This window comes from Panthera pardus, unplaced genomic scaffold (assembly GCF_024362965.1).
Source record: "Panthera pardus isolate Hobbes unplaced genomic scaffold, ASM2436296v1 HiC_scaffold_5, whole genome shotgun sequence".
NCBI classification, from domain to species: domain Eukaryota; kingdom Metazoa; phylum Chordata; class Mammalia; order Carnivora; family Felidae; genus Panthera; species Panthera pardus.
The window spans coordinates 14009183-14023882 of NW_026526980.1; the positions used below are offsets into that span (position 1 = coordinate 14009183).

At 40.2% G+C, this 14700-nt stretch overlaps 1 protein-coding gene across 3 annotated transcripts in view; it reads right to left on the minus strand.

Annotated features, from left to right (window-relative positions):
* USP31 (ubiquitin specific peptidase 31) overlaps nt 1-14700 on the minus strand; it is a 63654-nt gene that overhangs the window by 25156 nt on the left and 23798 nt on the right. For 2 of the 3 annotated variants that reach the window (XM_053894366.1, XM_019430409.2), the window contains exons 2-8: nt 12073-12210; nt 10753-10841; nt 10569-10661; nt 9871-10006; nt 8615-8722; nt 7469-7613; nt 1153-1333 (exon numbers count right to left, since the gene is read on the minus strand). In XM_053894366.1, coding sequence (XP_053750341.1) covers nt 1153-1333; nt 7469-7613; nt 8615-8722; nt 9871-10006; nt 10569-10661; nt 10753-10841; nt 12073-12210 — 890 coding nt within the window. The remainder of the gene's footprint in view (nt 1-1152; nt 1334-7468; nt 7614-8614; nt 8723-9870; nt 10007-10568; nt 10662-10752; nt 10842-12072; nt 12211-14700) is intronic. The other variant, XM_019430412.2, reaches the window with a different exon arrangement.

Below are 14700 nucleotides of genomic sequence, written 5' to 3' on the forward strand. Positions count from 1 at the left end.
TATGGAGAACAAACTGAGGGTTGCTGGAGGGATTGTGGGAGGGGGGATGGGCTAAATGGGTAAGGGGCATTAAGGAATCTACTGAAATCAACGCTTCACTATATACTAATTTGGATGTAAATTTTAAAAAATAAAAAATAAAGTAAAAAAAAAAAAAAGATAGTCTAAACCTCCCATAAATTCTTAGCAGGAACAGATTTGAGAGAGATTTGTGACTCCCAAATTTCTGACTTAAGCAGCTGAATGAATAGTGGTGCCATTCGCTGAGACAGGAAATGCTGGAGGACCATATTTACAGGGTAAGAGAATCCGTACAGTTTGGAACCTAACACTGAGGTACATGTACTGTCCAAGTTGATATGCTAAGAATTAAAGAATTAAAAAAAAAAAAAGCTGTTAAGAAAGTAGCTGGGTATAGGTCTATAGGATCCACGAGGCGCCTGGGCCGAAAATAAACACATGAAATGAGACATTAACAATTAGATGAGCTCGAAGAGCCTTTCCAATTCAGACTCTACCATCCTTATTTTATATTCTCCCCCCCTCCCCAAACCCTCAAATCAGGTCAACTTACATTCTTTATAAATATCAGATTCAAAAATTAAAGATTTTTTATTTTTTAAAATTTTTTAAATGTTTATTTTTGAGAGAGACAGAGAGAGAGAGAGAGAGAGACAGAGAGAGAGAGAGCGAGCGTGTGCAAGCAGGAGAGGGGCAGAGAGAGGGAATCCCAAGTAAGCTTCATGCTATCGTGCAGAGCCTGATGCAGGGCTCACAAACTGTGAGATCATGACCTGAGCCAAAGTTGTATGCTTAACCAACTGAGCCACCCAGGTGCCCCTCATAGTTTTGTTTTGTTTGTTTTTTTTTAAATTGTTTATTGTGAGAGACAGCAAGTGTGAGTGGGGGAGGGGCAGAGAGAGGGACGGAGGAAGAGAATCCCAAGTAGGCTCTGTGCTATCAGTGCAGGGTTCGATGTGGGGCTCAAACCCAGGAACCGTGAGATCAGGACCTGAGCTGAAATCAAGACTGGGATGCTTGACCAACTGAGCTACCTTGGTGCCTGTCATCCCTACTTTTTAAAGCATTTTAAATTGTTTGAAAACATTAGACTTTTAAAGTTTCAGCACTTACTGGTGGGTCAGTTTTTACCTTTTCCCTTGCTGCCCAGTGCAAGCTCGGTTACACACTAAAAGAACAATCTTGTCGCCTCCTGGTCTTGTCGGGGGCAAGTCTGTTTTCCCTTGCTTTGCTGCTGCCTGTGTACAAGAAGACAGTCGATGATGATCCAAGCCAAATTTCAAGTGGTTTAGATTGTTGTTTAAGTGTATTCCTGGAAAAAAAATTAAAAACAACTTATTCTATCTTTTCAAAATTCTTTCATTCATTCATTACAAAGAAATTTACCCAGCAGAGAAATTAAGAAGCTGTCATTATGTAATTTAAACTACAAACGAAAAAAGAATGATTATGATGATAATGATTATGAGATAACCAGCCATTAAAATAATTTCTTAAGCATCTATCATTTCCTTTAAACTAGCTTTATATATCTTAAAAAGTGAAATTTAAAATTCTTCACTTCAGTGAATACTGGATACAGTTGTATTTTTTATTATTTATTTATTTTGAGGGAGAGCGTGCATGCATGCGCACAAGCACAGGAAACAGGCAGAGACAGAATCCCAAGCAGGCTCCGCACTGTCATCATAGAGCCTGATATGGGAGGGACTCAATCTCACAATCATGAGATTTTGAGAGCAAGTTTGCAGAGATGATCCACCAGGGCAAATTTAAGGGGAGAGCATGCAACCAGGAACCAAATAAATTTTTAAAAAATAAAAAATTAAGACTAGTAAACGTGGAATGATCTTCAATATTTTAATAGCAGTTTCTTCTCCCTGATTAACAAGACAGACTTATAAAAAACAAAGTATAAACCGCACTTAACTAGACTCACAGCCATTATAGGACATGTCAACTTTAATGCAATCAACCACCCTGGATGGACCTACATTTAAGTGAACAAAAATATATGATCGATAGGCATAATACAGGTTGCTAGGAATCAGGTCTTTAGAAATGCCTAAAAGCAGCGCTATCTGTCAATCTTAGCTACTCAGCAATTCAGTACCTAGTACAACGCCCTGCACTTAGTAGAAATTTGAAAGTGCTTGATCAAATAACCATTCATTTCGATGGAATACTACTCAACCATTAAAAAGAATAAAACCTTGGGGTAGCTCAGTCAGTCAAGGTTCCAACTCTTTTTAGCTCAGGTCATGATCTCACAGTTTGTGGCATCAAGCCCCATGTTGGGCTCTGTACTGATAGCACAGAGCCTGCCTGGGATTCTCTGTCCCTCCCTCTCTGCCCCCTTCCCCAACTCGTGCACGTACACTCTCTCTCAAAATAAATAAACAAGAAAAAAAAAAAAGGACATCTTGCCATTTGCAGCAACATGGATGGACCTTGAAGGCATTATGCTAAGTGAAAGAAGTCAGAGAAAGACAAATACTGCATGATCTCACTTATATGTGGAATTTAAGACAACGACAACAAAACGAAGGCAGAGATACACAGAAGAGACTGGTGGTCGTAGAGGAGAGTGGGAGTGGTCAGGCAAAATCGGTGAAAAGGGTCAAAAGGTACAAACCTCAAGTTATAAATAAGTAATGGGATGTAATGTACATTATGGGGAGTATAGTTAATAATACTGTATTGTATATTTCAAAGTTGCTGAGAGTAGACCTTAAAAGCCCTCATCATAATAAAAAAATTTTTGTAACTCCATGGTGATGGATGTTAACTAGATTTCCTGTGATGATCATTTTGCAGTATATACAAACACCGAATCATTATGCTGTACCCCTGAAACTAACATGTTATATGTCAACTACACCTCAACAAAAATAATAATAAAATTAAATTAAAATAATTGTTCACTTCTTTAATCTTTTGGAAGTATAGCCTAAGGAAATTATACCCCAACTTGCAAATAGAAGAAAGCCCTTCACCACCACCACCACATGCATAAATGAGAACAACAGCAAAAGGAGAATAAAAAGTGGCTTATAAAAAAGAATTCATAGCAGAATTCTGGCAATAACCTAAACATCCAGCAATACAGGACTTGCCAAACCTATTAAGGGACATCAGCATTACAGCAATTTAAAATAACAAGTATATGGTTAATACCAAAATAAATTCCAGATGAATTAGAGTTAAAAAAAAAAAAAAAGTATACAGAAGCTAGAAATAAGGAAAAATGGAATCTTCATTAAGCTATTAAAGGGAAGAAAACTTTTTAACCTTAAATACCAAAAAGAAATCACAAGAGGAAAAACAGGTTTCACTCCATAGCCATTTCAAACTTTGGTATGATAAAATAAAAATAAGAGAAGTCTGAATTTGAGACAATAAACGGCCTCACTGCCCAGCTCCTTGGCAGAAAGAAGGCTGGGGAGACCTGTTCTCAAGTGATAAGGGTCCCTAATGAGATGAGGGGGTACCACTCAACTGCACAGAAATCAAGCTCTGTGTTCAAAGAGCAGGCCCAGTTACTACCAGCTGCGTGACTGGGGCAGTTATTCAACTCCCCAAGTCTTCCCTCATTTGTAAAACGGGGAAGGCAGCAAGTAGCCTCATAGGCCTCAAATAACTTATTTATAAAGATTAGAGCAAAGGCTAACACATACTTAGTAAAGTACAGTGTTCCAACAGAGCCACTCTCTGGTTAGAACACAATCACCTTGGACCTCATCAAATTCACTTAAAAACGAAATTTAGTATTAACCATTAACAACTGGGGTGTGAAAGGGGATTTGAGGAAATTTTCAGTTGAACATTAACTGGGCTCTTGCTCTGCATTAGGAACTATACTAAACTGCTGGGTACAGAAAGATAAAACAAAGCATAGCCCCAAGTGCAGAGAATTTCACAGCATGGTGCAGGCAGAGGAGAAAAAAAGATCATTTCCACGCAACATGCTGGTGTCAGAGATTAGCAGAAGCTTTCACTGGAACAAGGAAGAGGAGTAAGTCAGCAGCCTGATGTGGAGGAGGTAAGGAAAGGGTTTCAGGAAAAGGTGATGACTGAGTATTTTTTTACTGTAATGCAATTAAAAGTAGAAAACAAATTGAACAAAAGCACACACATGAAAAAGCACCTGGAAAATAAAGCTCCTAGGTCAAAAAAATTAAAACTTGAATAACAGACTACCTAGAAACTAATAATGTAAATATGGGTGGGTATACCAGAGAAAACTGAATCCTAACTGGCAGTGGAGAAAGCTGATCAACCCAACATACAGAATTACCAAAAGGTTCAGAAACTAGAGGCACCCGTGGAAGTAGGTGTGAAGGAAAAGAACTAAAATAAGGACTTTCAAGAATGGCACCAAGATCATTCAAAGTGGAAAGAATGGTCTCTTGAGGCACCTGGTGGCTCAGCCCGTTAAGCTGGTGTAAGAGATTAGCAGAAGCTTTGACTGGAACAAAGCTTGATCTCAACTTGAGATCAAGTTGAGGCTTGATCTCAACTCAGGTCTTGATCTCAGGGTCACATGAATTCAAGCCCCACATTTGGCTCCACGTGGGGCATGGAGCCTACTTAAAAAAAGAAAAAAAGAATGGTCTCTCCAACAAATGTTGGTGCTGTTTACCTACAAAAGAATGCAGCTGGACTCCCACCTCAAACCATACACAAAAATTAATTCAAACGGAGCAAAGACCTAAATGTAAAAGCTAAAACTATAAAAACTCCTAGAAGTAAACACAGGAGTAAACTTCATGGCCCTGGATTTAAGGATGAAATCTTAGAGATGACACCCAAAGCATAAGCAATAAAAGAAGAAAAAAATTAGATCTCATCAAAACTAAGAACTTCTGTTCATCAAAAGACACTATCAAGAGAGTGAAAAGACAATTTATAGAATGGGAGAAAATATTTGCAAGTCACATATCTGACAAGGGTCTAGAATCTAGCATGTATCTCTTACAATACAACACCAACACCAACAACAGCACAATTTAAAAATGGGGCAAGAACTTGAATAGACATTTCTCTAAAGACGATAAACAAATGGCCAACAAGCACATGAAAAGATAATCAACTTCATGTATCACGACACACCACTTCACACCCACTAGGATGGCTATAATCAAAAAGATGGAAAATAATAAATGTTGCCAAGAATGTGGAGAAATTGTAACCCTCATATATTGGTTCAGCTGTTGCAGAAAACAGTCCAACAATTCCCCGGAAAGTTAAGCATAGAATTACCACGACCCAGTGTTTCCACTCTTAGGGGGATGTATGTGTGTGTGTCCCCCAAAAGAACTATAACCAGGTATTCAAACAAATACTTGTACGTGAACAGTCACAGCAGCACTATTTCATAATGTGGAAACAACCCAAATGTCCATCAACAGATGGAAAACAAAATATTCTATATACAAAAAAATTTTTTTTTTAAAGTTGGGGGGCACCTGGGTGGCTCAGTCGGTTGAGCATCTGACTTCGGCTCAGGTCATGATCTCTTGGTCTGTGAGTTTGAGCCCCGCGTCAGGCTCTGTACGGACAGCTTAGAGCCTGGAGCCTGCTTCAGATTCTGTGTCTCTCTCTCTCTCTCTTTCTGTCTCTCTCTCTCTGCCCCTCCCCTGCTGATGCCGTCTCTCTTACTCAAAGATAAACATAAAAAAAATTTTTTTTAATGTTCTATATACATATAATGGAATTAAAAAAATTTTTTAATGTTTTATATACATATAATATTTAGCCACGAAATGGACTGAAGGACTGATAAATGCTACAACATGGATGAACCTTGAAACATGCTAAGTAAAAGAAACAAGTCACAAAAGGCCACAAATTATGATTCTCTTCACATGAAAGTCTAGACTAGGGAAATCTACAGAGACAGAGAGTAGAATAGTGGTCACTCAGGACTGGGTAGGATGGGTAGGTTGCAGGGAGGTGTGTGTAGGGGAGACAAAATAGGAGCTGAGAAAGGAGCTGGAGAAATGAATTCTCAACAGAGCAAACAGTGGGAAAGTATAAAAGTACACGGCATGTTTGAGAAAGAGAGTGACCTGGGTAGGGTACATGGGGAAGGAGACAGAATATAGTAGAGAGGCTGGAAAGAGAGGCAAGGACTCATCATGAGGGGCCAGGCATCCTTCCAAGGTGTTCAGATGTAATCTTAGACAAAGGGGAAATCCTAGCAAATCAATAAAAAGCATGTAACATGATCAGAAATGTAAGTCGGAATCAGTCTGGTGGCACCATGGAGAAATAATTGAACAGAAGAAAGCCTAGGGATAAAGGTATTACTAGAGAAGTTACTAGAAAAAGCCCGGTTGACACTGGTCTGAGCTGTATCAGTGGCAAGAGAATGAGAAGGAAAACTGCATAGTGTTTACTTAGTTCTATGTGAATTTTGAGAGACAGGTCAAAATTTGAAGAAGTGCTTGGATCCACCTTGGGTGAAAGTGGTGGCGCCATGATTCCACAGAAGAAGCGCAGGAGGATCGGGTCTAAGAAATGTTGAGTGTTAAGACACCAACAGGACTTCTAAGCAGAGATTCCAGTGGACAGGCAGAAGTCAGGGAATGGAACCAGAAGGAAAGAGAGGGTGAGCAGGGGGGTTCAGTTCTAAAAATCATGGCAGTAGAAGAGATACTGATGAGACTGGATGGAGCGATGGGTTCTCAAACCGTGGTGTGCATCAGAATTGCCTGTGAAAAACAAGTTTGCTGGGCCCCACCCCCAGAGCTGCTCATTCAGTAGGTCCGGGGTGGGGTGTAGGAATCTATAGTTCTCACCAGTTCCCAGGTGCCTCTCATGCTTTAATAATCACTGGAGTCGAGAAAAAGGACAGAAGCTCCAGAACCATGAAAAAGACCAGGAACAAAGTTCGAGTTGCCTAGCAACTTTCAAAACAGCCCCCAAATCCTGGAAGCACTATAGAGAGACATGCTGAGTTCCAAATCACAGCCGAAACCACAGGAAAAGGAGGCACTGTCAAAGCTGTACTCTCTTGCTGCCTATGGATGCAAATTTCTTAAGAGCAAGGTATCAAGAAAACATTTTACAGCAAAGAGTTAGAATTTAGAAAGCATCAGAGCCGGGAACAAAATGCCAAAAAAACAACAAAAAAAAAAGATGGCAGCTATGGCATAATACACCTTCCCAAATGCTGTCATAAGATACTTAAGAATCACTTCAGGGAGGATTTAGTCAGTTCTGAGCCTCCAATTGTGGAGAGGAAAGGTTAGATAAGAAATAGTGAGAACTGCCTTCTTCCAGAGAAACATGTTACCATAAAATTTATGCCATCCTAAAAACAAGCATTATGTGTATTTTTACCACAGTTAAAAAAAATTATGCCATCACATAATAGACATCTCAAAAGGGTATATACAGTTGTGAAACCTGCAAACCCCTGTGGAAACAGATGCTCATTTACCTCTTTGACTGAGAATTCCTTCAGGCCTAAATATTTCTGGAGTCTCAAAGGCAAAAATGCAGTCGCTTTCATGGACTGTTTCCAGGTCGTCTGTGTCACAAAAGGAACGATGGAACCCATCATAGTACATTTCCGTTAACACAATCTAAAAACGGGAAAAATGTAAACAGTTGGACAACTGGAAAGTCAATACGAATTGCTCTCCCAATTCTACCATGAACTTCTGCAGCCTGTCAGGATTTGTGGTGATGTGAGAGGGCTCTGAGACATGTCACAGAGCCCACACTATCTGCCTTCAGTAAGGAAATCTAAGAAGCACAGTATCTTCTGTAAATGTGTAACAAACAATATACTCTGATTTCAGAACGCTATGGCACTGAATCCAGAGTTCCTCTAAGTTTCCGTGAAGAAACCCAGGAAATTATAAAAACTAATCCTCCTGTTTCACAAGGGGAAGACACTGAAGACAGGTGGGAAACTTGCCAGAGTACCCGACCATTAAGTCTCGCAGCGAAGACCCAGTCCACATCTGATTCTGAGACTTTCTCCTACCTCGTTAACTTTTTTCAAGTTAAGAAATGCCATATAACCATGGATTGTGTATTAGAAAAAAAAAAAAAGAAATCAACTCAAATGTCCAACAATAGGAACTAGTTAAATGTATTATAGTCCTACTGTAATTATAAAGCTATTACAAAGAATGATCTGAGTAAATAAGAAACAACATAAAGAGTAATGTGTGTAAGCAATTCCATTTTTATAAAATAATAAATGTAATATATATATAGAAAAAAATAAGAGTGAATATACAACACAGTATTAAAGTTAGTAAGTCTTAGTTCTAAGGTACTTATTAGGACAAGATACTTCTAAGTTATGCTTCTGAAATGGTTGAATACTTCACAATGAAACAAAAAAACAAAAGATGGGGGGAAAAAAAACAATGCAAACATTTAGATGCTCATTACACGCTCAGTAGCACCGTCTAGCGAAAAAGCACTGGATGGGGCCTAAAGAGGTTCCAGTCCCAGCCTGCCACCAACCAGCCCTATGACCTTGAACAAGTCACATGGTTTCTCTGGGCCTCCTTCAAATGAGGGGGTGGAAAATGGACCCCTAAAATCCCCTCTACTAATGCAAACATACCACAAGTCTGTGAGGTGAAACAGGCTGGTGGCATATTCCACAAACAGTCCAAGAAAAATATCCCTGGCACATTTTTCTTCTAATGATTTTAATGACCACATTGTTTTTCTGCAGGTGAACATACAAGTATAATTTACTTTCTCCAGCAAGCTAAGGTCAAAAACAAACTTGTAATTACATCACCCATTTAAACCACATGCAAAAAGAGCCAGATGCCACTGGAGGCTTTACAGATACAACCAGATTTACCCTGGAAACACATCTAAGCCTCCCTCCCTCATTCTGTCTTTCCCCTCATTCTGAAGGGGAAAAAAAGAATCAACAAGGACTTCACAGTAAGGAAGAATATGAACATTTTATCAACATGCCAGTACTTGGCCTATGAAAATATGAGATACTTACTACATTAGGGCCCCACTGCTGGTTGTATTTGTTTTACTGTGGTAACTTCCCAAATGAAGCCACATGAGGCCAAAGTACAAAATACCTTTAGTAATCAAGTGATTACACAGCAGCTTCCAGAAGCTATCTAGGGAGAAGTTATTCTACCACAGAATCATCTTTCTTAGTAAATCTAAAATAGAAAATGTTTTTCCAAATAAAGTCGTAATAGTGAACTGAGTAAAAACTGTATGCAAAAATGTCAAGTCACAAACAGGCCAAAGTATCTGGGGTCAATTTCAATATAACTACTTATCAAAAATTTACCCAAAAAAAGAAGGCAGAGGGAGCACAATGTTCCTTTCTCTCATCTAAACAAAGGACGAGACACTGGCCCAGCTTTAAGCAGAAAGTGAACCATACTGAACATCTATATGTACTATACCAGCAAGAAGATATCCACTCTTGCCACCACAATGGAAAGGGGTTTTCAAGAACCACCAGTCAAGTTTTCTAAGCCTCTCTGACCTTCAACAACCACAGCAATGCTCTTCCTATTGCCTGCATAAGCTTCCCTAAGAATGGTTTAAGAGAGACTGCATAATTATACTTTATAAACAAAGCTAAAAGAAGGTCCTGGTGTAAGGTCACAACTTTCCTTCTAAAAATATATTACGATTAAATGAAGCACAAAAAGTTTTGATGTACATTTTCCTCCTTTGGGTCTTAATTTTTTTTTCCCCTCAACACACACACACAACTGGTTTTACATTTCTCTCTAACCATGCTTGGCAGAGGATTGTTAAAAAATTCCAGGAGAACAGAAAGCAACACTTTTATGACTCATGTGTAATCGGCCTTAGCACACTTATTACCTGATCAGTAGGGATCTTTGTTTCCATAGACACTGCTTCCCGAAGCCTGGCGACAGTCCCAGACAGAGGCACGGCAACACCAATCCTCATGCAGTGAGAACACTTCCCCTGATACACTACGGTAACATAGAGAGGCCTGTACAGATCAAAGTCAGATCTTCTTATTAGTCACTTATTTCAACTTAAATATAGAAGCAAAATGAAGAAACAAACACAGAACTGAAAGGGAAAAATCTCATTTGGACTTCAGTAGGACCAGAAAACAATAATCAACACATCTTTGGAAAAGGCAGTTGAACAAAATATATCAACGCTTGATCCTGTGCTTTGTATGTTCTTCACAACAGCATAATTCCCAGAAATTATGAAAAACTGTTCAAATAAAGCAACTAATTAAAAGTGCAATAGAAAGTCTCTAGAAAATCTAGAAGGCACTCAACAACTCTCCTCCTCCCCCACACTATCAACGGATGAGCAACTGAACAGACTACAACCACAGGGACTGAAACGACTTGCTGGCCCCTTGTACCTGTTCACCCTGTAAACTCAGACAGAGATTTATAAATTTCTGTAGGGTTTTAACAATGCCTGTATTCAATTTATCACTAATCCCATTTTTTTTCTAAATAGGTAAGAACACCTAACAGGAGCTGGACAGGAATGAACAGTCTTAATTTTATTAAATCTGTTCTTCTTACCTTGTGTGGGGTAGAGGAATTGGCAAAGAAATGCAGAGGAAAGGGTCAAAAGTGTTGCTCTGCTTCTGACAATGAGGACATGTCAAAGAAGATCTTCAAAAACAAAAATGAAAGACACACACAGTAAGAGCATCTACAGCTATGTTGAGCAGACCATATAAGAGACAATTTGATATGCCCATACCTGTACTGGGCTTGAAAAAGTTCTTGTACAAAAGTGCTACAGACAGGAAAAGATGGTCCCTCGGGCATCATATCAGTCTCTGACGGTGGCTAAAAAAAGGGAAAGTACAATTTCACAGATTAGAAGTACCAACTCTTGATTGAAGGTGAACGTGAAACTGTCACAAATGGCCTTCACTTCCTTTACAAGCTGTGCAGAGGTGCCAGTGAAAAGCATGTGCTAAAGGCACTGGAACGCAGCTGCCAGGACGGGGGTCACGAGGACTCCTCTCCCCACAGGCTCTCCCACACACCGTGCCTGTGCCGGTCTCTCCGCCCCACCCAGCAGCTGGGCAGTCCTTTTGCAGGGTGCTTCAATCTCCAACTCTCAAGGTCTCCCTGCAGCCTCTTGCAGGAAATAACCCCAACCACTGTGCCCTCAAGCTACAGCCCCTGCCGACCGCACCACTCGCTTTGGTGCCCAGTCCCTCTACTGCATATACTTAGTTAGCCTTTTCACGTCCATCCACCTGACAAAGAGTCACCGAACACCTGCTGCCACGTGCAGAGAGCCCTGCAAGGCCATTAGGACACAAAGATAAATAAGACACAGTGCCTGACCTTGAGTATGTCTCAATCTGGTGGGAGAGCCAGCCACAAGCACATGGTCATATGTTAGTACAGAGTGTGCAGGCACAGAAGGACCCTGAATCAGAATATCTTGACGCCTTACCAGAACCATAGACTGAAATTTTGAGGCACAGAGCAGAATTAACAAAAACTTTAAAGGTGGCAAGAGAAAAGCAACTCTTTGGTCTTAATTATTTCTAGTATATAAATCAGTTTTCCATCATATTAAGGCTGCATCATAAAAATTGAGAATGTATCACTGTGTCTTAATAAGAATGTTATTCTAGAGGTTCAGTTTCTATACCCAAACCCAACCGAAACAGCAAAGACATCCACCCATTTCCTTTTCACCTATGTATTCATCTCAGTGATCTATAAGGGTACGTGTGTCATTGGAAAAGAAAGCAAATTCCTGCTTTAAAAACAGCTTAGTGAACTGGAATCACTTGGCTGTAGTCTAAAGCTAGTCATACATGCAATTATGTCCCCTCTCATTAGACTCTAAGTTCCTTAGAGACGGCATCTCTCGTATCTTATGCTGCCAGCACAGCAATAAACGTGGGGAAAATCCTCTAAGTATCCCTGAATTTTATACTCACCTGGAGCTTAGTCTATTTCACTACATTAACTAAATGCAAACTGCAACAACTCCTCAGTGGAGGTTACCCTGCTCACTGCTCCCTGGCTGCCCCAGCAGGGTGCGCACCCTCACCTTCAGAGGAGGCTGGCCGCTCTGCTTCACAGCATGATTGAGGTCCTCATGAACTCGGTCCAAAAGCCACAGCAGAAACTCCTGGGCATCATGCTGGGAATTTCCCCGATATTGCAGTGCGTTCTTTGACACAATACTCTACACAGGTAAATAAATCAGCATGAATAGTCGTGAATTCATGGCTTTAAAGATGAACTATTTATAATCCCAAAGAAGGATGCAAGATCTCAAGGGTGTTACAGAGTACTTCCTAGAAAGACAGCAATATAAAAACAGATGCTTAATGTAAAAACCCCACCCCCAGAAACATGTACAGAAAACTTAAATGCACCTACCCAACAATCCTACTTTGAGAAATAGATCTAAAGGAAACCATGAAAACAGCATGCCAAGACTTCTAAGAAAATATTTATTCGTCAGGCTTTATAATAGCAAAAAAAAAAATGGTAATAACTTGAACATTTAAAAACAAGAACTGGTTAAATAAGTAACACAGCATTGAATCATAAACCAAAGGATAAAATAAACACATCTACAAAATATAAATGACTGAGTGAATACATAAGTAAGGGGACTAGATAAATCTTCTTTATAGAATTCCAAATAATTAATGTCAGTACTTCCCCCTCTAGGAGTTGGACCTTAACCTCCTACCTTGAGTAGTGACTTGCTTCCGAACACTAGAATATGGAAAGGAGCGGGGGTGGGGGCATGGGGGCTGGTGAAAGGTTCTCGGTGAACTGGTTAATTAAGATCATGGCTCTGGAGCAAAGAACCTGGGTTCAAATTTCTGCCCCACCACTTGTATTTGTGAAGCCTGGATCTACTCTCTTCCAAAGTAAAAGGGAGAATAATGGTTTAGTGTGATGGTTAGTGAGAATGCATGCACGATATTTTGTGTATGAGGTAATAAGCACTCAACTTTCAGCTCTGAGTATGGGATTTGGAAGTATGGAGGAAGAAGGGGACACAACCGCACAAAGGGAGGGCAGTTAGAAGACAAATGAGCTGATGAGGCAAGAAATAATGAGGGTCCAAGCTAAGGCAGTGAGAACAGAAATGTGAAGGCAGACTTGAGAGATTTAGGAATTTAGGCAGTAGACTCCATAGGATTTGTGACCTAATGAATGGGGAGAGTGAGAAAGGAGGCATTAATGTCACCAAGATGTCTTCTCTGAATATGGGCAACCGATGGTACCCCTCATCAGGATAAAATGAAAAAAGAAGTCTGGGGAAGAGGACTGCATTTAAAGTTCTGTGGAACCTCCAAGTAGAAGTACCTGGTAAACAACTGAAAACTACAGATCTGGGGCCTGGTGGAAGAGTGTGTGCTAAGGACAAAAATTTGGAAGTCAACAGATGGGGGGGGGGGGGGTAGTTGAAATCATGAGTACAGCTGAGACTGCCCAGACATAGTCATGAGAGATCAAGCCAGAAGACAGAATAATCCAGAAGACACTATATTTGGGGGCCCTCAAAGGAGACCAAGAGAAGGCCACCAAAGATATGGCAAGAAAATCAGGAGAATAGTCACAAGAGTCAAGAGAAAAGGGTTATGAAGGAGAGAGTGATCAACAGCGTTAAGAGTGATAGAGTAGGACAAAGAACTGAAACTGTCTACCGCATTTTCCAATTAAGATGATTATGGGAGGGGTGGGGGGCGGTGCCTGGTTGGCTCAGTTGGTGGAGAGTGCAACCCTTGATCTAGGGGTTGTGGGTTTGAGTCCCACACTGGGTGTGGAGATTACTTAAAAATAAACTATTTTAAAAAAGAAAAGAAAACAAGGGACAGACTTACAACTTGATAATGAGGAAGAACCATCACACCCTGATGATCAATTAGATGTGAATGGTAACAAAATGATGATTTACAAAAATTCAAACTAAAGGAGGAAAAAATCAAAGGGACATGAATGAGAGGGAATACTGAGGTGTCAATTGGCAAAATTTACTAACTGGCCAAAGGCAGCAAAGGAGAGGAAGAACCCTGACAATAAACAAGGTTTCAGTGACTAGAAAGATGCCACTTGAATGCTACCTCGGAAAAAGGTACACAAAAGGAGAAATGGGTGTGGGAAGTCTTTACTATACTACAGTGCTTCCCCCATGGTCAGATGCCACCTGAATCGTCAAATTCAGTATTTCCTTTCTTGGTCTTCACCTTCCTCAATCTTCCCATAGCATTTTATACCTGACACCTTACCTCATCTTGAAATAGTCTGGCTTGTGGCCTTATGCACTCATTTAGGAGAACCAAAGCTGGAGCCATTGGTGTGCACAGTGGGAGAATGTGAGCTATAGAAGAGAGGATTTCACAGTAAAGAAAAATAGGCCAAAAACAAACAAGCTAACAAACAAAAAACATTAGCACCAGCAGCACTGTTGATGGTGTGGCCAACTCAGGATGGAAGAGAAACAAGTGACTGGTGATACTATTATTAAGGGACACAAAGAAGAAATGATGGACAACACCAAGGTTTTTAGTTTCTAGTCTAGGTAGACAATGAGATCAGGAACAGAGGAAGAGATGGGGGACAGCAGAGCTTCATATATGGTGAATCTGAGGTACCTAAATGATCGCCAGTGAGGTGAAGTCTGGTGCTCAGGAAAGAGAACTGAGCTGCCAAG